Source organism: Mauremys reevesii, linkage group 6 (genome assembly GCF_016161935.1).
Source record: "Mauremys reevesii isolate NIE-2019 linkage group 6, ASM1616193v1, whole genome shotgun sequence".
Lineage (NCBI taxonomy): Eukaryota > Metazoa > Chordata > Testudines > Geoemydidae > Mauremys > Mauremys reevesii.
The window spans coordinates 126,008,478-126,036,084 of record NC_052628.1 but is presented as its reverse complement, the minus strand read 5'-3'; the positions used below and the strand labels follow the sequence as shown (position 1 = coordinate 126,036,084).

At 45.6% G+C, this 27,607-nt stretch overlaps 1 protein-coding gene across 3 annotated transcripts in view; it reads left to right on the top strand.

The window, feature by feature from the left end:
- Positions 1-24,372, top strand: part of GAK (cyclin G associated kinase) — a 100,711-nt gene extending 76,339 nt beyond the window's left edge. For 2 of the 3 annotated variants that reach the window (XM_039543233.1, XM_039543235.1), the window contains 6 exons: positions 5,856-5,993; positions 6,373-6,492; positions 14,290-14,520; positions 19,513-19,661; positions 22,112-22,288; positions 24,224-24,372. In XM_039543233.1, coding sequence (XP_039399167.1) covers positions 5,856-5,993; positions 6,373-6,492; positions 14,290-14,520; positions 19,513-19,661; positions 22,112-22,288; positions 24,224-24,325 — 917 coding nt within the window. In that variant the 3' untranslated portion in view covers positions 24,326-24,372. The remainder of the gene's footprint in view (positions 1-5,855; positions 5,994-6,372; positions 6,493-14,289; positions 14,521-19,512; positions 19,662-22,111; positions 22,289-24,223) is intronic. The other variant, XM_039543234.1, reaches the window with a different exon arrangement.
- Positions 24,373-27,607: the final 3,235 nt, after the last annotated feature.

Sequence of the window (27,607 nt, the reverse complement as noted above, 5' to 3'; positions counted from 1 at the left end):
CTACCGTGCTCTGACCCAAGGCCCTCAAAGTGTCAGCAATATTGACCCCTGGAGTGGGATGGGAGTGAACCCTCTGTTTTACCCTCCTTGGGTCACTTGCTACCACTACTCCCTCCGCTTCTGGTCCCAGAGAAGGAAAAAGGAAACCAAACGGTTCGCCTCACTGGGCTCAGCATACTGTCCTGGTGCTTCCGGGAGGCGTCTGTAATCCCGTTTCCAGGAGCCCGCAGGGGTAGCGCTGCACTTCTCTCCACTGCTGAGCTGGGTTGCTCCCTTTTCAACTCTGCTTCCAGTTGGGAGTAGGCTCTGCAGGGTTGGAGGGGTGGGGTAGCTGGGCCCAGTATTGTCCTTTTCCGCGGGTTCTGCCCCAGTGTGGGTTTGTATACCCCATCACGAGGCTATTTTAACATGGTTGCAAGATGTTCTGTCCGCACCGGCAAAAAGAAACCGTTTAGGCCACAACTATGATAAAATAAGTCTATTTGTGTAGTTTAGACAATGCCTAAAGGGCCTTATGCACTTCAGGTAGGGGAACTGGGCCACACTGTTCCACTTTGTCATGTAGGCAGGATGGAACACAGCAAATGGGCAAAAGTATTAAAAATCACTGAATTTGCGCTATAAACTAACAAGATATTTCACAAAACTAGTTAGCTAGTTAGCTCATTCCCTGCCCCACAGATCGTACAAACTAGTGTTTACAGAAAAATAGTACGGTTCACCCACCTAAAAACTGAGCTCACCAGTGGTCTCAGTCTGGGGGGAAATGAGAGAGGAAGCAGTTGGATGCCAGTGAAGGCAGTCAGAGGCAGTCTTTCCCGTTAACTGCATGAAAAGACAACCTCCTAACTGTGGTCATTTAGGACAGAGGTGGGCAAACTACAGCCCGTGGGCCACATCCGGCCTGCGGGACCCTCCTGTCCGGCCCCTGAGCTCCTGCCCCGGGACTCTGCCCCTGGCCCCTCCCCTGCAGCCTCAGCTCACCGTGCTGCCGGCACAATGCCCTGAGTGGCGAGTTGGATGGAGCAGCAGGGGGCAGTCAGGGGCAGAGGTTCCAGGGGTGGTCAGGGAGAAGGGGTGGTTGGATGGGGCAGGGGTCCCAGGGGTGCAGACAGGAATGAGAGGGGGGGTGGATGGGGCAGCGGGGGGCAGTCAGGGGCGGCGGTCCGGGGGGGGGGCATCAAGGGACAGGGAACAAGGGGTTTGGATGGGGCAGGAGTCCTGGGGGGCCGTCAGGGGGCAAGAAGCAGGAGGGGTTGGATGGGGGCGGGGGCTGGGCCATGCCTGGCTATTTGGGGAGGCACAGCCTCCATACAATTTCAGAAACCCAATGTGGCCCTCAGGCCACAAAGTTTGCCCGCCTCTGATTTAGGAGCTTTTCTGTGGTTCATAGATGGAGGTGGGATGTTAGGAGGCTGAATCTTGACCCAGCCCTTGTTTAGCCATATCCCCTAAACAGTAAGGTCCAGGCCACGTCTCTGTTTCTAAAGCTGTTGTTCGGTTCACGTTTCAGCCAGTGTGTTTGGGTCACCAGTGTCAGGAGAGCACAATGGATAAAATGGCTTTTACAAACCATATCGTGAATGAGGCTATTTCAGGTTGCACCTTGTGTAAGCTGTTAACCCAGCTGTGGTCACTTGAAATTCTTAATGGCACTTGCACTAATATAAATGAAAGAGGGGCCTTAACTGTTTGGCTCTTGCTAACTGCTGGAAAATAGCCTGCCTTGTTTCATTTATTGCATGGGTGCAAAGCCTTTTCTTGAGTTCATCTGCAAGGAGAAATGTCTCTATGTGTAATATGTGTAGAGTTTGGAAATCTGCGGATATCCGCTTTCCATCTGCGGACCATTTTTGCAGATTGGATGCGAATACTAATTTGTATCCGCACAGGGCTCTAATTATGCATCCTGCTTAATTGCCACCTTTTTTTTTTTCTGCTGTCACTTCCGTTACAGAACCTCAGTGCTGCGATACAGCAAACATGGACACCGGCTATTTATGGTGGAAGGGCAGTAAGTCCCTTTCCAACTTATTTCTGCTCTCTGGGTTTATGCTCCTCATAGATATTTAGGCAAGAAAACACCTCTTGGGATGTGTCGATGAAAACTAAATTAGTGTTCCATGGGTGCTACAGTGTAATAAGCACTCTTGAAAATGGGGCTGCCTCATGTAGGTGAGTAAAGGGGAGTTGATCTCCTTTGAAAGTGTGGCCAAAGAGGTCCTTAGCCCTGCGAGGCGAACTGCCCAGAGGAGATCAGAGCCTGCAGAAAGTGAGCAGGAAGAGCAGGAGTGATGGGTACAGCTTTCTGCAGAGCTGAGACTGGAGTGAAGAGGAAATTGTGTGTATTGATGCAGGCCTCAGGCCACGAGAACATCGATTGGACCCTCTACCCACCAACCTCACAGGAGCCTGCCTTGCAGCAGGTGTAACCTCAATTCCCAACCAGCCCTCCTGGATGCCAGGTGGACGGTGAAAAAGCCCACACAGCAGTGTGTCAATTTTGTCATATGGGCGAAATCCCTTTCGGAACCCCAAACTGGTGATAAACCAAGCTCCTGGCACCCCCGAGATCCAGCAAATAGATCAAGGGTGGGAAGGATGTGGCTGAAAGGAGTCCACAAAGTGTATAAATTCCCCTCCCCCACCGCCCAAGCAAGGAACAGACAGGAGCCAATCACCTGGTCACAGCATCACCCCAACGACAGGGCCAGATGCAGCATGTGGTCCCCTGCTTTTGTCCCCTAGGCCTTGCACCATGGGGAGGTAAGCGAGAAATAGCCGTCCCCGCACAGTGAAGGAGGGAGGTAGAGGGGAGAAAAGGAACGGGCATTTCGCACACTGTCTCGGCTGTTCCAATTCAGATCTTTTCCTGCCCCAGAAAGTCTCCAATGTTTCCACCCCATCAAAGCTGTGCCCCGGCTAGTGGGGGGAGCATTAATTGAACTTTTTGCAGCAATTCCCCCAGTAGCATTTGCTCTGTTGCACGTGTTTAATGATGACCCAATGTCTGAAACATTTTGTATGAAATTTCTTCTTTGCCATAACTAATGGATTCAGAAAATCAGCTGAAGTTGCTTAGCATTGCGGTGCGGTGTTCCATAGAGAAGCTGAGCCAATATTACTTGTACTGAGCCTTCTTTTACTCTGTGGATGAGTGAATTGCAATTGGATTTTTGTATTCTTCTTTTGCGGCTGTTATGGATAGCACATACTTTTGTAATGGTTACAGTACAGCCCAGGTAAGTACGCCTTGGTTCAATTATACTCTTGATGAAAGACTCTGCTATGCCCCCTCCTCCCCAGGACTGAATAGTGTTTTCTTAAACCTCAAGTCTCTGGAGAGCTTCTTAAAGGCTGGCTAGCAGCAAGGACGGTGCTCGTCGCCAGGGTGAAGAGCATGGCATGCTCTAAAATCCTCATTCACTGAAACAGAAATAGCCTCAGGTTTCAGGTGCTCCCTTCCCCCTAAACCAGGAAATAGATATCTGGAGTGGAATTGTACAATTGCAAGCTTGTGTGTCACATGAAGATAGAGCAATTCTGATTCCTCCTTTCAGTCTGTATCTCTGGTCACCCATTGCTCTAGCAGTCAGGAAAATAGAGAGCACAAATGCATTGCAAAATTGTAGATTATTCCTGTTTTGGTTTCTCAGCAAACTGTTGGAGCGAACGCTCAAAGCTTAACATAAGGTGCTAAATATTATTTACTAATAAATGCCACTGTATCTAGCACTTCTGACACTGAAAAGGCACCAAATATTTGTGTCCTTTCAGAGTCAGAAACGCCCATTTTTTCTCCTCTGCAGTGATTCACTAATGAGATTGTTGTTCAGCATTTGTCATCAGATTTCCTTTGGCAGCGAACTGATGTCATACAGGCTCCATAAAACCCAGCAGAAATGGGGGAGGTGGGTTGCTGTTCGGGATCTCTCAAATTTACCTCCAGACTGAAAACTTTTCAGTACCGTGTCTGAAGTGGATCTCTAGGCTCTCTCCCCTCCCCCCCCCCCTTGTGGTCAGGTTTATGCATTTATTTTAATAAGAAATGTAGAGACTGTGAAGATAATTGTAGTGCTGTTAATTTACGTGAGTGTCGGAAGGTAAGAGGCAAAACCCACTGAGTGAAAAGAAGCACAGACTGGTGTACAGTGACCTGAAATGCAAGCGCAAAGGAGAGCGACTTCTTTAGCGAGCGACCATGTCCAGAGCGCTACCAGGGACGTGTAGAGTAAGACACAAGCACAGCTAGGGGCATTTGAATCAAGAAGCAATTTTAAACTCATTAAACAGTGAATGAGTAGTAGTGTCAGTGTTCATTACAATAATCCACAGTAATGAGATGGAGTGAACTCAGTGTCGGAGCAGTGATGGGTGCATATAATTCAATAATCAAGAACTGAGTAAGTTCCATGGGCAGTAAATAATCACCAGACCTCATTAGATTGTAGGGAAGAGCTATAACAGTTGATCATAATTAGAAGTTAAACAAGTGTAGGCTTGAGCGACTCCTGCTGTTGTTTGCAACTTGGAATAACCCCTTGGAGGGACTAGTTTGAACAAGTAGTTTCAGTGTCTTCAGAGAGAGGATGGCCATTCACTTAGGGGCTATGTTATGCCCTAGCTCACTTCCCTCTTCTAACCTTTGTCAAAAACTAGCTGTGCTCGATCCCAATGTCTTGTTACATGCAGCAACAGAGAAGTACTTTGGCTTGAGGAATCTGCTAAAATGATCCGTGGTGAGGTAGCTAAGATTGAATATATAGTATAATACTTCAGGCCTGACATTTTAAGGTGTTCTCATTAGGATCCAGAGCTAACATTCTGTTTAGATGAACAAGTCAGTTACACACAATTCCTATTTTAGAGGATTTCTTTGCAACCATAAGTGCCATGGACTTAATTTTTTTAATTAAACAATTTAAACATAAGGGGCTAGAAAAAGGAGACTTAGCAAATACGGAGCTTCAGATTATATTCTGTTAAACCAGATCTTCAGAGTAATCCACACACACCGGGTGATGATGCCGTCTTTTCTCAGCCTCCAAAAAGTGAGGCTCTTTGGAGTTGGAAGGCTGAGAGAATTGGAAAAATCATGTTTTCCTGAGTCATGGTGATTGGGTTACAGTGCCTGGTTCTGTTAGCTGTCCTGGGTTGATGCTAAACTACATGCCAGCTTCACCAAAGAACTTTTCAGTTGCAGTTTGTATCTCTGGTCACCCATTGCCCTAGCAGTCCAGAAAAGAGAGAGCCCAAATGCGTTGCAAAATTGTGTATTACACATCTGCCCCGATATAATGCGACCCGATATAACATGAATTTAGATATAATGCAGTAAAGCAGTGCTCTGGGGTGGCGGGGCTGCGCACTCCGGCAGATCAAAGCAAGTTTGATATAACGCGGCTTCACCTATAACGCAGTAAGATTTTTTGGCTCCCGAGGACAGTGTTATATCGGGGTAGAGGTGTATTCCTGTGTGTTGGTTTCTCAGCATACTGTTGGAGGGAATGCTCAAAGCATGATCCCTTAGTCTGGAAGGGCCAAAGTGTTAATTTACAGCAGCGGCTGTGAATGAAGGTACCTTTATTTTGGCCTGCTCAGCAAAGTTTGAAAATAGAAATCAAAGCTACGTCTCAAGTACCCCAGTGGCAGAACCCTTCTAGGAACGCAGGAGATGTGTAAGAACACACAGCAACACTATATCATTTTAATAATTGGTACTAATATGGGAATGTAAACCGGCCAAATAGTGACCCAGCTGGGAGCCTGGAGAGCAGCCTTGAATTCTCTTGCCAAAAAGTGCAATTAACACTGTGGGGTTGTTACTGACAATTTTTTTTGCAATTTTTTTCTAGGAAATTTGGCGCCAGACCTTCCTAAAATGACTTCCTCCGCAAGCCACCCAGATCTTTTAAGCGGATGGGATTCTTGGGCAGATTCCCCAGCTACAACCAAACTAGCATCACAACAGCCGAAGAAGCCTGCGCTTGAAGGTATTGCGCAACAAAAATATGTATTTCTATCGCTAAAGAAAATGCGTGCGCTCCAAATATCCGTCATCTCAGCCACCCGAAACAACAGAACAACCATATGCGACTCTCATGTGGTTCATTAAATACAGTCACATTAAAGTACTCGGCTTTAAAGTACTGACAGTTATAGACATGGTAAAAGCTAACAGTGTAACATGTATAACAAGAATTTTGGAGGAGAGGCCTCAGACAAGAATCTACATAGAAAATATTGATAGCAATTTGCTGTGAATCAGGGAGACAGTTTTTGTCAACACCTTTTAAAAAAAAAAAAGTGGATATTTTCATCCCCCGCCATCTGTGCCCTGTACATAACTTCATATTTGTTTTTATCACACAGGCCAAGCTCTTACTACAGGAAGCCAGACCAGTGTGCCTTCAGGTTTGTCTTTCAGCCAAGCAAAATCTCAGAACTTCGACCCCTTTGCTGATCTTGCTAACCTTAAATCTGGTCTTCCAGGTAATCTTGTATCTTTTCTTAAAAGAACAAAGCAACTAATAACTTCGTTACTACATAGAAATTATGTTTTGAAAACATAGCTTGGAAGCAATATAAACCCTTTAATGCTTCAACTTCTAACTGAAGTGGTTTGAAAAACGTTTCTGAATGAGCATGTTATTCCATAATTGCCCACCGTGAGGTTTCTTGCTCCGTCCTGTGATGCATGCTGTCCTGTCAGCGATGGGATTGTTGGTCTGAGCCAGTGTGGCAATTCCTATTTACTTATGACCCTAATTTTTTGTGGACCAGAACAACTGTGAAATGCAGAACTTCTGAAACTGCTTTCGCCATTAGTAGAAATGTTAAACCGCTCTTTATTTTATATTGGTAACTTAAAAAAGGAAACAGAATACATGACCAGTTGTAATCTCTCTCCACTGGCTTATGGTTGAACTCTGGACAGGAACTTCAAGAACTTCCTTGTTAAACTGTCTCTCGGTACTCACACATGATCAGTGTTTCACTGAGTTTCATTACAGGGTTGAGGTTTTTAAGGTCAGGCTTGACAAAGCCCTGGCTGGGATGATTTAGTTGGGAATTGGCCCTGCTTTGAGCAGGGGGTTGAACTAGATGACCTCCTGAGGTGCCTTCCAACCCTGATATTCTATGATCATTTTATGAATCATTATTTAGTAGTGAGAATTTTTTAATATTTAGCCACATGCCATCTCAGTGTCTGACTTCCTGAGTTGCACCCAGTATATGTCATCTGTAAATTTACACCCAACTTTACAGACTTGGTATGTACTGTTAAAATTAGCTATTTTCTCTTCACTGTTTTTGTATAATTTTGCAGCAAGTATTGAGTTAAAGAGGAAACCTGGATTAGCGCTTCCTTTTGTCAATAGCCACATGCCATATTGCAGCAAATTCAGTCAAGAAAAAAAACGAATAACCAACTACTTGGTTATGAGTTAAGGTTTATGTACTGACCATATCTTTGCAACTGTACAAGACTCAAATATATAGATAGTCCCTACCCCAGAAGCTTTTTAGCCAAAAGACAGGCATAAGAGAGAAGATGCACTGAGTGATTCGGGGGAGGTGGTATCTCAAAATGATTTTAAAAACCCATTGAGATTTCTACTGCCCATTAAATCTGGGATGTAGAAAGCATTTGAGAAGGAGTTAGTTTGTGAGCTTTATGAAAGCAGCGGGTCTTTGGGAAGGGGTGGGGACTAGCGCACTGACCAAGAGATCATTCCATGCATGTGGGGCAGCCTGGAGGAAAGCAAGGGTTCTGGAAAAGAAGAAAACAAATTGGGTGGTGTGACTGGCGTACTTGGGCATAGTCAGTAGGGGACATGGGTGAGAAAATCTGAGACTTGCTCAGGGCAACGTTGCACAGGGCTTTGGAGGAAAGGACAAGTTCAAAGTTTTGTTGAGTTTAAGCAGACTTGACAAAGGCTTAAGCAGACAGACTTGCATCCGACGAAGTGGGCATTCACCCACGAAAGCTCATGCTGCAAAACGTCTGTTAGTCTATAAGGTGCCACAGGATTCTTTACTGCTGAAGCAGACTTGAGACGAAAGATGTCGGTGCTGAGGGAGGCCAGAGAGGAGGCGGTTATTAAAGCCAAGGCAGGCAATGATGATAGGACAGAAAGGAGTGGTCCAATTTTTTTGAACTGTTTATGAAATGGAATAAACGGCAAGATGTAGTGATATTTAGTGCTATCTTGGATGTGCATGGGAGGAAGGGGGAGAAGATTAAAATGGCCTTGTGCTTGTGAGCCTGAGTGCTGGGAGATAAAGGTACTGATAACGGGAAGTGGCAATGTTTTGGAAGTAGGTCCGCTGGGTTTTGGTGGTGGCAGAAGTGCATCCAGGACGATACTTTGGAAAGACCTTTAGATATTGTGTAAGAGACAGAGGGAAGTTGACAGGAGAGAGAGGGAGCGTGTTTGAGTGGTAGTGTAGAAGTGGTAGCTGAAGCTGTGAGCTGATGAAGTCGCTCAGGGAGAAGAGGGACTGAGGACAGAGCCCTGAGGGACTCCCAACAGTGAAGGCAAGGAAGAGAAGAAGTTTCTACAGGAGATGCTGAAAGAGCCCTCGGATGCAGGCAGAAAATGGAGAGCCCACGTCGGTAAAAATCCAGGAAGGAGAAAGTGTCTGATGCTCTCAGAAGCAGCAGAAAGCTCAGGGAGGGTGAAGACAGTTCTTTGACTTGTCCAAGAATAGGTGACTGGAGAGCTAGTGAGAGATGATCCAGTGGAGTGGGATAGTGCACAGGCTGCACTGTAGGGGATCGACATGGATCGGAGGAGAGGAAATCAAGGCAGTGATTATAAACAGTTTGTTCAGGAGGTGCAGTGCAAAAGAGAGACACCGGTAGTTGGAGAGGCAGTTGGGGTTAATGATTGGCCTTTGGAGAAGTGAGGATCCTAGTGCAAGTTTTTAAGGTGACCAGCTCTCTGTGGAGAAAGTAGTAGTTCGGGGCTATTTAGGAAAGCTGGACAAGCACAAGTCCATGGGGCCGGATGCGCTGCATCTGAGGGTGCTAAAGGAGTTGGCCGATGAGATTGCAGAGCCATTGGCCATTATCTTTGAAAAATCATGGCGATCGGGGGAGGTCCCGGATGACTGGAAAAAAGCTAATGTAGTGCCCATCTTTAAAAAAGGGAAGAAGGAAGATCCAGGGAACTACAGGCCAGTCAGTCTCACCTCAGTCCCTGGAAAAATCATGGAACAGGTTCTCAAGGAATCAATCCTGAACCACTTAAAGGAGGGGAAAGTGATTAGGAACAGTCAGCATGGATTCACCAAGGGCAAGTCATGCCTGACTAACCTAATTGCCTTCTATGACGAGATAACCGGCTCTGTGGATGAGGGGAAAGCAGTGGATGTACTATTTCTGGATTTTAGCAAAGCTTTTGATACAGTCTCCCACAGTATTCTTGCCAGCAAGTTAAAGAAGTCTGGGCTGGATGAATGGACGGTAAGGTGGATAGAAAACTGGCTAGATGGTCGGGCTCAACGGGTAGTGATCAATGGTTCCATGTCTAGTTGGCAGCCGTTATCAAGTGGAGTGCCCCAAGGGTCAGTGCTGGGGCCGGTTTTGTTCAATATCTTCTTTAACGATCTGGAGGATGGTGTGGACTGCACCCTTAGCAAGTTTGCAGATGACACTAAACTGAGAGGAGTGGTTGATACGCTGGAGGGTAGGGATAGGATACAGAGGGACCTAGACAAATTAGAGGATTGGGCCAAAAGAAATATGATGAGGTTCAACAAGGACAAGTGCAGAGTCCTGCACTTAGGACGGAAGAATCCCATGCACTGCTACAGACTAGGGACCGAATGGCTGGGTAGCAGTTCTGCAGAAAAGGACCTAGGGGTTATGGTGGATGAAAAGCTGAATATGAGTCAACAGTGTGCCCTTGTTGCCAAGAAGGCTAATGGCATTTTGGGTTGTATAAGTAGGGGCATTTCCAGCAGATCGAGGGATGTGATCATTCCCCTCTACTCAGCACTGGTGAGGCCTCATTTGGAGTACTGTGTCCAGTTTTGGGCCCCACACTACAAGAAGGATGTGGATAAATTGGAGAGAGTCCAGCGGAGGGCAACAAAAATGATTAGGGGGCTGGAGCACATGACTTATGAGGAGAGGCTGAGGGAAGTGGGATTGTTTAGTCTGCAGAAGAGAAGAATGAGGGGGGATTTGATAGCTGCTTTCAACTACCTGAAAGGGGGTTCCAAAGAGGATGGATCTACACTGTTCTCAGTGGTAGAAGATGACAGAACAAGGAGTAATGGTCTCAAGTTGCAGAGGGAGAGGTTTAGGTTGGATATTAGGAAAAACTTTTTCACTAGTAGGGTGGTGAAGAACTGGAATGGGTTACCTAGGGAGGTAGTGGAATCTCCTTCCTTAGAGGTTTTTAAGGTCAGGCTTGACAAAGCCCTGGCTGGGATGATTTAGTTGGGTTTGGTCCTGCTTTGAGCAGGGGGTTGGACTAGATGACCTACTGAGGTCCCTTCCAACCCTGAGATTCTATGATTCTATGATGCTAAGGAAAAGGAGCTGGAGTTGGGAGAGTGAGTGAGAGGAGATGAGGTGATCAGGCACTGGGAGCAGAGGGTTGGAAGTCAAGGGTAAGCAAGAAACCTCTGATACAATTAGCAAAGTATATGTGGTGTGTGGTCTTTCATTCCCCTCCATTGTCTGTCTGTATACTCCCTGGCCCCTACTCCCTAGTAAAATATGTTCCAACCTAAACAGAGAAGCCTGGTCTTTTCTATCTTGCATTAAAATCAGCGTGAGGCATCAGGTTTCCTCCTCTCTGGATTGTCAGTCTCCAGCATGGACTCTGCTTTCTTGCTGAATTTTTTGTGAGTCTGTGTGTCCAGTTCTTACTCTTGGTGGAATCAGTAAGGAAGTTTCTACATCTTCCTATTCAAATGTGTAGCTTCCTGTCTGCAGTCTCAGTGCAGTTCATGTTGAGAAAGCTTTTGTCCAGGACAAATGTGTTTAAGCTTAAACATGATTTTTGTTTAAATTTAATCAGATATTAATGGAGCCATGAAGTGCTGGCTTACTCTGATCGTTCTTCATGTCTCCCACTCCAATTGTTGCCTCTCTCCTTCCCGCTCTTCGCCTCCCCTCCCCCGCCCCCGGTCTTCCTTCTGCTGCTGTGTTATAACTACACTGTGATAGTGCAGCTCGATGGAATCGGTCTCTAGCCATTGAGAGCAGATTTCAGTTCACTCTGCTCCACTGCAAGTGCAAAACTGGGGGATGGGGGAGGCCAGGCACAGAGGTCATGATATCAGAGCCTGGTCCTTGCGCTGCATGCAGCAATACACCACATGCAGTTGGCAATGAAGTCTTTGCATCTGCTGATGATCCACAGCCTTTTACCTGATTACTTCAGGGTGCTTCTGCTGTGATGCTGCTTCAGCGGGAAAATAAGCTGTTGTGCCAGTCTGTTACGCCTGGTAGTTCGTTGCCATTGTCCTAGGCAGCCAGACGCACAAAGGAGCAGAAACGTAGAAGGCACTTGCGTGCTGGAGAGATGAGAAAATGTTGTTGATATACCAACCGTGAAAGCTGTTGGGGAGACGCTAGATCAGGGGTCCCCAACACGGTGCCCAGGGGTGCCATGGTGCCCGCTGGGGCGTCTAAGTACGCCCACGTACTGGCCAGCGGACAAGCATCCGCCAAAATACTGCCAAGAAGTAGCGTCATCCAGACACATCGCCGCTGAAATGCTGCCGATTTTTGGCAGCATTTCAGTGGTGACGCCTCTGGATGACACTGCTTCTTGGCAGCGATGCCTATTGATGTTGCTGCTTGTCGGCAGCATTTCAGCAGATACTTGTCTGCCGCCATGGTCCTCCATGGCGCCAGACGAAAAAGTTTGGGGACCACTGGGCTAGATCCCGCAGAAGTGCCAACACACTTCTGTTTTGCTTTACTTCATGTCAGTGGCAAATTATTTTTGCCAGATAATCTCAATAGTTTTGATGTAACTAACACTTTGTTTTTCATTTTATACCATCCCCATTAGGTTATCCTGTGTCAAACAGGTATGGTTTGGTTAAAGTCATGCACGCCTTTATCTTAATAGCTTTGTCACTTTAGTGTGTCCTAGTGGGCCTGATTCAGTCCTCCCATATCCATTTGACACCAATGTGATTCCATCAGCTACACTGGCATTACCCCAGTTTTACACCATAATGTGTGCTGCACAGTCCGGGTGGGAGTTATAGCAGGATGTAGAAGCACTGTGGCCACACCTCTTGTGCTGCGGCCTGAAGATGTGGCAACATAGAGATAGCCCAGCCCAGTATCACCTGAGGCGTTAGGTCACTGCGGGGGGGAATTCGCTGCCTAGCTGCTTAGGGAACTTCTATGGCCCTGTTGTGCTACAGGATCATCCCATAGAATCATCCTCAGGGCTAGCAGTTCGCCCTTACTATAAAAACTAAACCAAGCATTACTAATGCCCATTCAGCATGGCCACCAAAATCAGCTCCCTCCTTCACCTCTGTCACCTCCCTCTCATTGGCAGTCACCCAAAGAGATGCAGAAGCAAGCTGCAAATGCGCCCCTCTGTGCACAGCTTTCAGGATCAGACTGCAAGAGCTGGCCAGCCCCTTGTAACCACCACAGTGGTGCATAGTGGGGAGATAGTGTTGGAAATATCTTGGTCCAGCACTGTTGAAATTAAAGCTCATAATTATTTGTGACAACCAGAGTAGAGGGTGTCAAATTATTCCATATAAGCAATTTGCATGGTTGTCACTAGAAGCTTGCTGCGTGTTCATATACCATATAAGGCTTCTCACGACAAAGTGTTTTCCTATTGCCTTTACTATGAATATTGTCAATGCTTGACTGTACTGTCTGTAAAATTGGCCAAATTTAAACAGTGTAGTATAGAAAGCTGCAAATAGACCCGTACATGCAGGGCCTTCTGTTCTGATTTTTTCCTCAAAACATCCCAACTGTAACTTTCTGTAGAGGTGGGGTACGGGCTAAATGGTGAAGAAAAGGGCATTCTTGGCTGTGTTCGGATGTCTAAGGCTCGTCTGTGCTTGGCTTACACCTATTCCAGTGCGAAGTGGTTTAGATCTGCTTTATGGAGGTGTAGCAGGTTTAAAGGAATTTTCCTCCAAAGAATGTGACCTTCCTCTTTCCAGTCTGAATTTGGACGATAATACTGCATTTAAATTCAATTACCAAGCTACTTTTCAGTTGAATGGGCCTGTGCCAGGAAGTGTCATGTTGGCCACGTGCCAGCTGACAAAGAAACTCGCTTTCTAGAAATGGTGTCTGAGGGGAAGAGACGTCAAATAAAGGCAGTCTGGGTGGAGCCTTGGCTGGGAGTATCATTCCCTGGCTTGTCATGCTGAGTGCTGAAACTAAAGCTTTAGAGCTGGATTCCGTTACTCTGGGCTTACGCCGGTGTAACCAATGGAGGATCAGGCCTTCCGTTGTAGCTGGTGAAGCTACAGAGACTAATATATTTTCCACTCTCCAGGCAGAGATGGGAGGTACTAGAGAAATCTAGACTGTGATTTAATTAGGGAGATAATGCTAGTTTATCATTCAAGATAATTTTAGTGTATTGGGTTTGTGTATATATCGTACTTCGGTGTTGTTCTTAAAGCAATTTCTCTGCTGGCGACCTCGTTCAGTTATTTTCTCCGTATTTGTATACAACCCGTTACTAACGTTTTTTTAAAGGCTTTAGAGCCATTTCCCCCCATCTGGTGAAGACTTCTTTATTTAAAAACAGTAATACACAAAAGGAAGCGTGAGGGCTTGGATTTTATTGGGAGTGCCTTCAGAGCACACCACTTTTTCTTGAGTATGTGGGGAGATTCCCAGCATCCTTCTCATAATAATTAGTAAATACTTACATTAGGTTTTCACTGCCAATTATTTACATTTATTTTCCTGTGTTGAATATATCCACTGAAGTGCACTGTGTGGTGACTGATCAGACAAGGGTTAGCAGTTGTCACAAAATGACAATTAAGTGGTTGAGGTTTGAGGTGGAATAACTGACACACAGTAGTGGGTTCCAGACTAGAACTGCGATTTTGTCTAACTCTGCCGAAACTGTTCTCGTTAAGTTTCACTTTCAGACACCCGAGTTCTCTACATTATATTTCCTTTAAATTTGAAGGGTGTTTCTTATTAAATCACTTGGGTAGGTATCAGACCAGAACTTGGGCAAGACTGTATTATGTAGTCAAAACGTTTTAAAATGTATTACAACTAAATTAGGCACTGTTGTTATTGTCCAGGTCCTTCTGGTGGTGGATTCCCAGCTGGTGGGTTTGGTCAGAAGTCAGCTACATCCCAGAAAGGAGGGAATCAGTGGCAGACAAAGAAACCACAAAATACAGGTACTTCGTGGCAGTCCCACACTCAACCGCAGCAAGCTAAATCCAGCACACAGAGTAAACCCAACTATACCGTGAACTTCAGTGTTATTGGAGGTCGAGAAGAGAGAGGTATCCGAGCTCCAGGCTTTGGTAAGTTCTGTTTCCTGGAACTATAGTTATAATGATGTGTTGCATCTGAAGTCCTTGTGGTCTCTGCAAGCATGGTTCTGGGGCTTTATGAAAACAGAAGCTTTGAAAGGTTCTGAAGAACTTATTTTAGTCATGTTAAAGGCTTCATATTTTGTTTTGTTATTAAGTGAGGTCTAATAGCAATAACATGAGTGGCATTTAAGCAGCTGTGTTCAGATAAAGGTCCACTTGTCAGATATCTCTCATTGCCTACCAGCAGTTCCTGATAGATATTAGCATGACAATATGCATTGTTGTTGTAGCTGTGTTGGTCCTAGGATATTAGTGAGATAAGGTGGGTGAGGTCATATTTTTTTATTGGACCAACTTCTGTTGTTGAGAGAGGTAAGTTACAAAGCTTGTCTCTCTCAACACAGAGCTCTTCAGGTCTGGGAAATGTACGCAGAGGCCTGGTTTACACTAGGAAACTAAGTCAGTTATAACTGTGTCACTCGGGTATGAAAAATCCACGCCCCTAAGCAATGCCGTTAAATCATCCTAATCCCTGGTGTAGACAGCTCTAGATCAGTGGGAGAATTCTCCCATCAACCTAGCTACCACCTCTCAGGGAGGTGGATTACCTACACTGATGGAAGAACTCCACTCATTCGCATAGGCAGTGTCTTCATTAAGGGCATAGCTACACTTGCAGATGAAGAGCACTGTGAATTAAACCCGCCTTCATAGAGCGCAGTAGAGGAAGTGCTGTAGTCTGTCCACACTGACAGCTGAGAGTGCCCTGGGCTGGCCACATTAGCAGCTCTTGCAATGGCCACGGAGCAGCATGCAAGTGGCTGCAACATGCTTGTCAAATGGGGGGCGGGGGTGGAGTGTGACAGAGGAGTGTGCTGTGTGTATGTGTGGGGGGAGAGAGAGTGGGTTTTTGGGGGGCTGAGAGCATGTCAGAATGCTGTCTGGTAGTTCAGACAGCAGCAGACCCCCTCCCCTCCCTGCCTCTCTCTCTCTCACACACAGCATTCCACAGTAATGGTTGCTTTGTCTCGGAGCAGATAAGCAGCTGGCTGTCAAATGGAGCTTTCAAAGGGCATATCCAAAACAATGACAAGAGTGGCCACTTGACTTAAGGGGATTATGGGACGTTTCCAGAGGCTTATCAGAGCCCAGTAATGCAATACCTTGTTCACACTGGCGCCACGGCGCTCCAGCGGGGGTGCATCAAACGTTATTCCACTCACCGAGGTGGAGTACCAGCAGCGCTGTAGCCGACGAGTCAGAGTACTCTACGTCCCTTGTCACTGTGGACAGGGAGTGAGCTAGTGTGCCTGGGGCTCCTTTTAATGCGCTGTAACTCACAAGTGTAGCCAAGCTCTAAGTGTTGAAAAGCCCAGAGTGCCACAGCTAAATGCAAGGGGGTAGATTGGTTAGCATAAGTAGTAAACACATTTCAAGGGACCATTCAGGGTTAAGTGGCCTGTTAACACCTCTTCAGTCATAGAGGGGGAAAAGAGGAAAAAAAACCTGTAACCCACTTAACCGTGAATGGTCTCTTGAGAGATGTGAAACACCCCTTTGAGTGACACAAAGTTGCACCGACAGAAGCGCCAGTGTGGACAGGGGCTCTCCCACCAACATAACTACTGCTGCTTGTTGGAGGTGGTTTAATTATGTCTACAGGAGAGCTCTCTCCTGTGGATATAGAGAAGTTACACGAGCTATCTTACAGCAGCACACCTGCATCGGTAAGCTCGCTAGTGTAGACATGGCGTTAAGGGAAAAACAGTTTTTAAGAGAGCTGGCAGTTTTTCAAAGAGACATTAAGGGCACAAGAGCAAACTAGCCCTCTGCATAGGAAAGATAGAAAGGATGGCAAGAGACCACCCTGGCTTACCCAGGAGATCTTCAATGATCTGAAACTCAAAAAAAGAGTCCTACAGAAAGTGGAACCTAAGTCAAATTACAAAGGATGAATATAAACAAATAACACAAGTGTGTAGGGACAAAATTAGAAAGGCCAAGGCACAAAACGAGCTCAAACTAGCTAGAGACATAAAACAAGAATATGTTCTACAAATACATTGGAAGCAAGAGGAAGACCAAGGTCACTGTAGGCCCATTTCTCAATGAGGAGGAGAAAACAATAATAGAAAATGTGGAAATGGCAGAAGTTTTAAATATTTTTGTTTTGGTTTTCACCAAGAAGGTTGGTGGTGATTGGACATCTAACACAGTGAATGCCAGTGAAAATGAGGTCGCATCAGAGGCTAAAATAGGGAAAGAACAAGTTTAAAATAAGATGTCTTTAAGTCGCCAGGCTTGATGAAATACATGCTAGAAGACTCAAGGAGCTGACTGAGGAGATATCTGAGCCATTAGCGATTCTCTTCAAAAAGTCATGGAAGACGGGAGAAATTCCCAAGGACTGGAAAAGGGCAAATATAGTGCCCATCTATAAAAAGGGAAATAAGGACAACCTGGGGAATTACAGACCAGTCAGCTTAACTTCAGTATCTAGAAAGATAATAGAGCAAGTAATTAAGCCATCAGTTTGCAAACATCTAATAAGATAATAAGGTGATAAGTAACAGTCATCATAGATTTGTCAAGAACAAATCATGTCCAACCAACCTGATAGCTTCCTTTGACAGGGTAACAAGCCTTGTGGATGGGGGCAAGCAGTAAATGTGGTATATCTTCACTTTAGTAAGGCTTTGGGTACTGTCTCGCATGACCATCTGATAAACTAGGAAATACAACCTAGATGGAGCTACTACAAGGTGGCTCCATAACTGGTTAGAAAACTGTTCTCAGAGAGTAGTTATCAGTGGTTCACAGTTATGCTGGAAGTGCATAATGAGTGGAGTCCCGCAGGGATCAGTTCTGGATCTGGTTTTGTTCAATATCCTCATCAGAGTTTGAGATAATGGCATAGAGAGCACACTTATAAAGTTTGTGGATGATACCAAGCTGGGAGGGGTTGCAAGTGCTTAGGAGGATGGGACTAAAATTCAAAATGATCTGGAAAAATGATCTGAAGTAAATAGAATGAAATGCACAGTACTCCACTTAGGAAGAAACAATCAGTTTCACACATACAAAATGGGGAACAACTGTCTAGGAAGGAGTACTGTGGAAAGCGATCTGAGGGTCATAGTGGACTAGAAGCTAAGTATGAGTCAACAGTGTAACACCGTTGCAAAAAAAAAAAAGCGAACATAATTCTGGGATGTATTAGCAGAAGAGCAAGACACAAAAAGTAATTCTTCTGCTCTACTCCGCACTGATTAGGCCTCAACTGGAGTATTGTGCCCAGTTCTGGGCACCACATTTCAGGAAAGATGTGGACAAATTGGAGAAAGTCCAGAGAAGAGCAACAAAAATGATTAAAGGTCTAGAAGACATGATCTCTGAGGGAATATTGCAAAAATTGGGTTTGTTTAGTCTGAAGCAGAGAAGACTGAGAGGGGACATAACAGTTTTCAAGTACATAAAAGATTGTTACAAGGAGGAGGGAGAAAAATTGTTTTCGTTAACCTCTGAGGATAGGACAAGAAGCAATGGGCTTAAATTGCAGGAAGGGAGGTTGAGGTTGGACATTAGGAAAAACTTCCTGTCAGGGCGGTTAAGCACTGGAATAAATTGCCTAGGGAGGTTGTAGAATCTCCATCACTGTGGATGTTTAAGAGCAGGTTAGACAAACAACGGTCAGGGATGGTGTGGATCAAGCGTGCAAAGGACTGGACTAGATGAGCTCTTGAGGTCCCTTCCAGTCCTGCGATTCTGAGATTCTACACAATTCTCTACTGGCATAGCAATGTCTTCCCCTGTCTACACAGCGTCATGTGCCACTGCTGGAGTCTTTCCCCGCCGCAGGGAACAGCTCCAGCAGTGGGGAAAGGCTCTTGCAAGGGGGAGGCAGCAGGGAACGGCTCTGGTAGCTCCCCACTGCTGGAGCCTTTTACTGCCATGTGTAGTTACACACCTCAGTGTGGACACAGCCTGCTCTTTGCTGTGGCATGTGGCTACACACACCCTACATCAGGGGAGGGCAAACTTTTTGGCCCGAGGGCCACATCGGGGTTGCGCAACTGTATGGAGGGCTGGGTAGGGAAGGCTGTGCCTCCCCAAACATCTTGGCCCCACCCCCTATCTGTCCCCTCCCACTTCCTGCCGCCTGACTGCCCCCCTCAGAACTTCTGACCCATCCACACCCCCTGCTCCTTGTCCCCTGACTGCCCCCTCCCAGGACCCCCGCCCCCATCCACGCCCCCTGTCCCCTGACTGCCCCGACTCCTATCCACATCCACACCCCCACCCCCTGACAGCCCCTCCCCCCCCCCGAGGACTCCCACCCCCATCCAACTGCCCTCTGCTCCTTGTCCCCTGACAGCCCCCTCCCGGGACCCCCCACCCCTAACTGCTGCCCTGGGATCCCACCCCCTTATCCAGCCCCCCCATCTCCTGACTGTCCTCTCAACCCCATCCACATCCCACCCCTCTGACAGACCCTCTGGGACTCCCAGTCCCAGCCCTCCCTGTTCCCCATCCCCTGACTGGCCTCCCCACAGAACCTCTGCCCCGTCCAACTGCTCCCTCCTCCCTGATGGCCCCCCAGGACCTCCTGCTCCCTTACCTAACCCCCCCTCACCCGCTCCCTGCCCCTTACCAGCAGCAGGAGCTCGCAGCTGCGACACCCGTCCAGAGCCAGCTGTGCTCCCCACGCTGCCCAGTGGGAGTGGCAGGCCAGAGCATGGCCCGCGCGGCGGTGTGGCTGCGGGGGATGGGACGGGGACTAGGCTCCCTGGCCGGGAGCTCAGGGGCCAAGCAGGATGGTCCCATGGGCCATAGTTTGCCCATGTCTTCCCTACATGCGGCTGTCAGCGAATGTGCAGTGTAGACATACCCATAGTGTAGAACACTTGTTACCTCTGCCATGATCATGTACCAATAAGCATTTTTCTTCCGTTATTTTTTCTTTTCTTTTTGTTTTAAAAGGACAAAAGCCAAAAGTTTCAGAAAATGATTTTGAGGATCTATTATCTAATCAAGGATTTTCAGCTAAATCTGACAAAAAAGGAACCAAGACAATTGCCGAGATGAGAAAGCAAGAAATGTCTAAAGACATGGACCCCTTAAAATTAAAGGTTTGATGTTTAATAATAAAAACCATGGTTTTGATTCAAATATAAACAAAATTCTGTTACTTACAACTATTGATGGTAGAGTGGGGGAGGATACAGTGAAGGATAAAAGGAAAACTGAAGGGTTACAAAGATGGTAGACGTTTATAATAAAATGTTACTTGTGTTTCCACCCATGTGCGGAATAACTTGGAGAAACCTACTGGTCTTAATGCATGAACGTATATCCTAATTGGTTAGCGTAACCAAGATACAGTAGGCAACTGGGGTATCAGTACAGAAGAGAATGATTTGCTCAGGAGAGAGGGTTTGTTCGGTATTGGCGTGCTTTGAAGTGCAGATGGTGGTAAAACTCCTCTCTCAAGTGTGCGATAAGATAAAAAGGAGCAAAAAAAGAGAGAGTAACATATGCTGTGGCTAGTCTGTTCCAGGCCAGCTAATCCAGAAGGGGAGGTGGACGAGGTAATCCCAGAACAGATCTAACGTCCCTTTCACAAGAAACGATTGTGAAAGGATTTTGAGACTTTGAAAATGACTAGATAAAACCGGGCAGGTAAAATCTTATGGAGAAATTGAACATGGCGGAGAAGAGTGTGAGAGAGCTGGACAGTTCTGAAGAACATAATTACGAACTCAGCTGAAAACAAACCAAGATACAAACAAATAAAATCCTAATGTGTGTGAAGTGAAGTTTTACATCTAATGCAGGATTTTCTCCCCTAGGGAGTACAAGGGCCTGGGTTTCCCATTTCATTAAAGAGCACGTCTTAGTACAGACTTGGCTAGACAAGCACAACTCACGTTTTGACTAAGGAGAAGATGGGGAGGGTGCAATTCTGGTCTGTACCAAACTGGGAGAGCTTGGATCAAAAGGTTTTCATTGCTGTCAGGTCCACTCTTCGGCAGCTGGAGCCTTGTTTTATTACCTTTTCTCCAATCAAGTGCAGTTTCACCAGTGCCCTTTCAGCAGAGGGGTTCAGGGCTATGGTGCTGTGATGGATGTGACTGATGATACAGAGGGTACATCTTCACTACCCGCCGTATCGGTGGGTAGCAATCGATTTCTCGGGGATCGATATATCGCGTCTCATCTAGACGCGATATATCGATCCCCGAATGAGCTGCTGTCGACTCCGGAACTCCACCAACCCGAACGGCGGTAGCGGAGTCGACATGGGGAGCCGCGGACGTCGATCCCGCGCCGTGAGGACGGTTGGTAATTCGATCTAAGATACTTCGACTTCAGCTACATGAATAACATAGCTGAAGTTGCGTATCTTAGATCGATTTCCCCCCGTAATGTAGACCAGCCCAGAGTTACGTCTTGTGAAGAACAAAAGCTACTTGAGAATCACTTTCTTAGGGCAGTCGTTCATTCTCCTCACAGTGGCTCTCTGTCCCTCTGTCAGATCCACTGAAAATGGACACTTACACTCGCATTAAAATTACTCTTCCCAGTCTTCGGGTGGCATCACTCCCATGTGTATTCTGATCAGATTTGGTATTTCTTCCTGGTACATTACTTGCAGATAAGGTTAAATGGTAACATTTACTATTTAGTTTTGTAAAACATTGTGAGGATAATGTATGTAGTTCTGAACAATATTAATAGAAATAATCTCAGGGAGGAATTGGGGAAATCAGCTTCTTGATAGAATATTTTAACTCGTGTCCATAGGTTGGATTGAATGCTTTTTTATGTAAAATACTATAAATAAAAAATAGAGCCTTTTACCTGCCATCACCCGTGTTAAATGGGGAGATGGGAGATATTACATAATGTGATACTACAATTTAGAGATTCCCCGCCCCCCTTACTGCCATAAGGATTCTATATTGATTGATGTAAATATAATTATATAAAATCAACTAAGCAAAGTGCATTGTTAGCCAATTGTAGTACAAGGGGCAATTTAGTTCAGAAAACTTCAATTTACTCAAGCAAACCATATGAGTACAAGTCTCAAAACAGCTTAAGACCCTTACCTGAAATTTACAAGTAAAACAAGATTTCTAGCATTGGAATGGACCACCTGTGTTACCATGGGATTCATTAGTGTAACTAAAATGAATATTCTGCTGTGATTACTTTGTTCAGATCACTTCATGTCATCTATTATACAGTTTCTACACTTAACTTGTTAGGAATCATTCCAAGAGAACTGAATTATTATCTAAGAAAGAGCCAAATAAATAACTACGTATAAGCATGCTGGTCCTCGGCTAGCAGACTTGATATATCACTGTTAGGTTCCAAGGCTAAGCATGGTGTCCACTCTGTGGAATTTGGATGTCTGATTAAGATCATCTTTGCAAAGTACTCTCAAAACTTTTGAAGCCCAAGGTCCAATTGTCTTACTTTCCTCTCCCATCACTGAAAACATCTTCAAGCGAATTGGAAGCATCATTTAAGGCAGCAGCATTCAATTTGAATTTTTCTAATTTTGTTTCAGATTCTAGATTGGATTGAAGGAAAAGAGAGAAATATAAGAGCATTAATATCCACTCTTCACACTGTGCTCTGGGAAGGGGAGAACAAGTGGAAGCCAGTTGGCATGGCAGACCTCGTTACCCCTGAACAAGTAAAGAAGTACTATAGGAAGGCAGTACTTGTGGTTCATCCAGATAAGGTGAGTAGTTTTCTTGGGTATGTTAAAGGCTATTTATCAAACTGGTATTACCAAATTAATTCTGCAATCCTACAAGGGAAATCTGTTAAGCTTCCTGCTTTTGAACAGATCTACCCATGCAAGCATGGCAAGGCTCGGTGGGGAAGGGTTTAATATTGGCAAGGACAATAAGTTAGTTTCTGGGCATTTTTTCAGTCCACTTTTCTGCTGTGCGGTTATTGTGTTGGACTCTGGCACTTCAAGGGGCAGAATCAGACTGTGGGGATAAGGATCTCCAGGGAAAGGGGAGAGAAGAGGGTCCCCAGCGGCTGGGCTGGACAGTAGAGCTTAGTGCTGTCTACCCATCAGCACCTGTTTGGTGAAGGAGGAATGAAGTGGGGTGGATTCCCTTCAGATGCAAAGGTTGAGAAGCACTTCTACCACCACTCATGTTATCATTCACTACTGGACCCAGCTACATGGCTGCTTGGTCAGCCGCATGCTCTGCCTTCCTTCCATTTGTTGTGTTGTCTTCTGAAGTTAGCACACCAGTGAGACCATGCAGTACAGGAATTCAAGTCTCACTCCTCATCCATAACACAGTGATGAGATGTCAGAGCAGCCAGGGCTGAGTCCTGCCCTCACCTGAACTCCTGCACGTCTCGGTCCCACTCAGATCAGTCTGAGGAAAGCCCAGTTACTGGAGCAGAGTTCTGTTAGGTTCTGGACATCTGCCAACCAAAATGCAGATCAGTGTAATCTGTGCTTAATCTCTGCTTTTTGGAAGGGTCTTGGGCAGGGTCCTGCAACTCTCAGGCCTCCCAGAGATTTCACTGGTCACAGCAAACCAGATATGAAATCTGCTGAAAGGTCCTGGTGGGAATTATGTGTCAGCTTCCAATTAAAAAAAAAAAATACAAAAAGAATACTCCAATAAGCACAGTAGTCCCTATGTAAATGGTGATTATATCTACATTATCTGTGGTGTCACTTTTACAGGAGTGTTATTGCTATTAGGGCAGTTCACCCCTTTCAGGGCTCCTGTTCGTGGCTGTGTACAGATGTAGGAAGATAACACTGCATCTCTTGCACTGGGTTCACATTTTCGTGCTTTTCTAACAACAAGAGCAAGAATTAAGGACTTTAAAAAAAAAAAAAAAAAGAGAAAACTCTGATTCTGGAGCATAATCCTGCAGCAACGTCTGGGGTTGCAGAATACACGGGGCCTCGTGTTTATTCCCCTCTGAGCCAGGATGAGTTAAAATTGAGCAGATGGTGTATCTGCGGTATTGCTGTGCATGCACTGGTTCCCAAGACCAATTTTAGATTGAGGTCCGTGCTGCGACAGCAGAACTTCCTCCATGACTTGGTGTATTTCTTTGAGGCTAAAAAGCCTAGGAGTGTTCATAGTCAGCAGTGCATGTTCAACTAGGAAAGTCGGACTCCAGCATAAAAGAATTCAACAGCATTCTTGGAAATCACTCTTCAGTTGCATTGTGGGGTACTAATGTAAGAGCTGCCATGCAGTAGTTTCTACCTAAATTAGTTTTGATTTCATTTTTAAAGAGCCACCTGCTGAAAATGAAGACCATTATCTATTAACTCCTTTAATACAAGATGGAATCTTTAGTACGACTTCAGTTACATTGAGCAAATCAGACTAAAAAAATTTGAAGTGATGCAGGCAAATTTATAATCCCTCAGTGCCATTTAAACTCTGACTTTGGTATATATGGGGACTTGGGGAAAAGGGAATGACAGTATCTGCATGAAAAAGCCATGCACACTTACAGCACTGTAGCCCCTTTCTGTTTACCTTTATTGGTTATAAACAAGAGACAGGGTGTGAATTTCACTATTAGTAAAATGCAGTTTTTTTCTCAAGCCCTGCTGCAATTCTTAACATTCTTTAGACTTCTGCAGTAAGCATCTAATACCTGTTCTGTTTGTTTACAGGCCACAGGACAGCCTTATGAACAGTATGCCAAAATGATCTTCATGGAGTTGAGTGATGCATGGTCAGAGTTTGAAAACCAAGGATCAAAATCCCTTTTCTAAAACTTCATCTGTACGGGATTTTAAAAATGTATGTGCAGCAAAATGGAGTGGAGTATTGTTAGTCTGAATTTCTTATCTCTAGGATTTAGGAAAGATTTTTGCATGATTTCAGCAGTTTGAAATCATACACTCAGAAGTGGGTGATACATTTTGTGAGATGCAGAATCCAGAACATACACAGATGCACTCAGAAAACAACTGCTCAATGCTTCAGAATCTTAGCCTGAGAACAGATCTTTCCGTTCAGGTTAAATATGGTGAAATATAAATAACTTTAATGATGTCCGCTGATTTCTGGCATAATGGTATCAAAAGCGTAAGCCATTCCGAATCCACTGATTTTTGGTTTTTCTTTAAAAGAAACACACAACCTCAATTTGTACTTTATATTTTCAATAGTTATATGATTTGATTTTGAGGTTTGGTGCCGTCGCCTTATTCTAAGTGCTTTAGTTATATTATCAGCATATCTTTTTGTTGAATCTATAAGAGGTGTACATTTTCATCTGTATCTTGTGTAATCATTCTGATGATCATTCTGTAAATAATTAAAATATTTTCTGACAATACCTGTGTTCCTTACAATGAATTGACAGTTGCTTAGCCAAAAAGCTCCCAGTTATGGGAAAGTCAGCCAGGATTATTCTTGATTTTCTTTTTTTTAAATGCATATCATGAACCTGGAAACAAATCTTAGCTTTAATATAAGGACTGCACATTCCAACTTTGTTATTTATTATGAACTTTTGGACGGCACCACTATGACTAGTGTTTATTTTCCTACTCTGTGAATTTCAGCTTTTACTCATATTTTTTTCCCAGTGGAATGTGCCTTCCATTGGCTTTATAAATACCATACTAGAAAAAATGTTGACAGTCACTTATTCTGAAACTTGAAATGTGAGCACAAAACAGTTTACTCTGCTTTGATTTGTCTGTTTTAACTGAGTCAATGTTATATTGTTAGCTATCCTCTTGAAAGCATTTCCTGTGCTTATGCTGATAGTGGGATACTTACGTTGCATGTCTGAGAACTTGATTTTTAGAAGCATGCATGCACACAGCTATGTGTGCAAAGACCAAACCAGTGTGTATAGTTAGCAGGGCCGGCTTTAGGAAGTGTGGGGCCCAATTCGAACAGTTTCGACGGGGCCCCGGCAGGGATGACTTTAAAAAAAACAACAACAAAAAAAACCATGTGGTGCTTGTACTCACCGGGCGCTGCTCCGAGTCTTCGGCAGCACTTTGCCGGCGGGTCCTTCGCTCACTCCAGGTCTTTGGTGGCACTGAAGGACCCGCCGCCGAAGTGCCACTGAAGACCCGGAGCGAGTGAAGTACCTGCCATCGAAGTGCCGACGACGACCCAGAGCGCCGCCGGGTGAGTAAAAATTTAAAAAGGCATCTTTAGCCAGGGAAGGGATTCTCACTGGGCGTGGGGCCCTCTTAGGCGCGGGGCCCGATTTGGGGGAATTGATAGGATAGGCCTAAAGCCAGCCCTGATAGTTAAGGCATCATATACTTGATGTACACTGTGTGTGGACTGGCTGGTGCAAGACTGGTTGAGAATCCAGTGTGAGAACACAGCTCACTGCACTGTTGTTTCTCATCTCTTTAAAAAAGAAACAAAACCCAGAAATTAACATGTACAAGTATGTGGATAATTGAATACTAAGGACCAATGACTATTGTACAGTATTGTATAATTCCAAACTGGAAATCCCAGTTCCTGGGGCTAGTTTGCAAAAGTTTGTTAGTGATATTTACATTTTGGTGACAGTCTCGTGCACTGCAGCTTTGCTACCCAAGTAGCTTAAAAGATGTATTTTTAATCAATTTGCGTTTGCATCCAATTTGGATTCTTAACTGCAAAAGGAGCTGCAGTGACATCAAGGTAGCTGTCTTACAATGAGCATCTTCTAATTTTTCTGTTCTGATTATCCCACAAATCAAGATCCCAGTGAATGGGTTGGAGAAGAGACTGTTTGTTTGAATGCTGGGTACACTTTACGGGCTCCCACCAAACTCAGATACAACACAGTTGAACTGTTACCTCTGTGTGTGTAATGTGTGTACATATATTTGGTCACTGAATTTTGAAAGAGTGGAGGATTATTGAACTCTGATCTGAATTGCAAAGTATGGGTTTATGCCGGTACAGCTCTGAATTAGCGTTAATCTCATTGGTGGTTCTTCGAGTGCTTGCTCGTGTCGATTCCATTCTGGATGTGTGTGCACCCACATGCACAGTTGTCAGAGACTTTTGCCTTAGCTGTATTTGTAGGGGTGGCTGTGGTGCCCTCTGGAGTGTCACACTCATGCATCGGTACATCAGGCAGCACCGGCCCTATGCCCTCTCCGTTTCTTTTGCCGCTTGTGCTGGTTGGTCAGAGTGCCTCGCAGGTGGTCAGTGGTTCTCTCCCTTTGAGTTACAGCTGTAAATAGTTTTGTTTTGTTGTAGCTCTTCAGTACTGCGGTTAGTCAGTAAGGATCCTGGTGGGGACTTTGTACCAGGCAGGGCAGGCTCCGGTCACCAGGTTTGAAGCCCTGCCTGTTAGTGACCTGCATGGCAGCTGTCTGAAGTGCCTGGGGGAATCCCAGGTAAAAAGTGTTGCATCTGTAAGAACTTTCGTCCCAAGACACAGAAAGAATGCGACATTCATTTGAGGGCCCTCCTCATGGAGGCTGCTCTCCAGCCTCAGAACTGTCCTGGACGGACGCAGCTCCCAGCACTTTGGCCTCGGTGTGTAGTGAACCGGGCTCTACCCGGCACCGATCCCCAAGAAGAAGCCTAAAAAGTAGGAACCAGCACTGAGCAAGTTGGACCAAGGGGCATTGGGTAAAGGACCCTGTTTTGGCCACCGGCCCATGCCAGAGCCACAGGGGACATGTCTCTGAGGGGACCTCCTACCCCCCCAAGGGATCTGCCACTGATTCCAGGGAGTGATAGGGGACTCAGACTTACGGCAGAGTTAACGCCTTCCCTGCTCCCAGCACTGAGAAAGCAAAGGACATCGCATGCGGCGATGGACCCGGCAGAGGCTCCCTACAAGGGCAAGCCAGCCACGAAAGCCTCCCAGAAGGCAAGTGAATGCCGCCGGTTTCTGGAGCTGGGGCAGCACTCCTTGTCGCCACGTCCCTGGTTTCCTCATCAGCCCAGGTCACCGGTTCACCACCACAGATCGCCAGCACTGCCCTCCCAGTTTCCATCCTCTCATCGACTCCAATTCACGACGCTTCCCCATGGCTTCTCCTCAGCACCACGAGTATTTACAAAATGCCTGG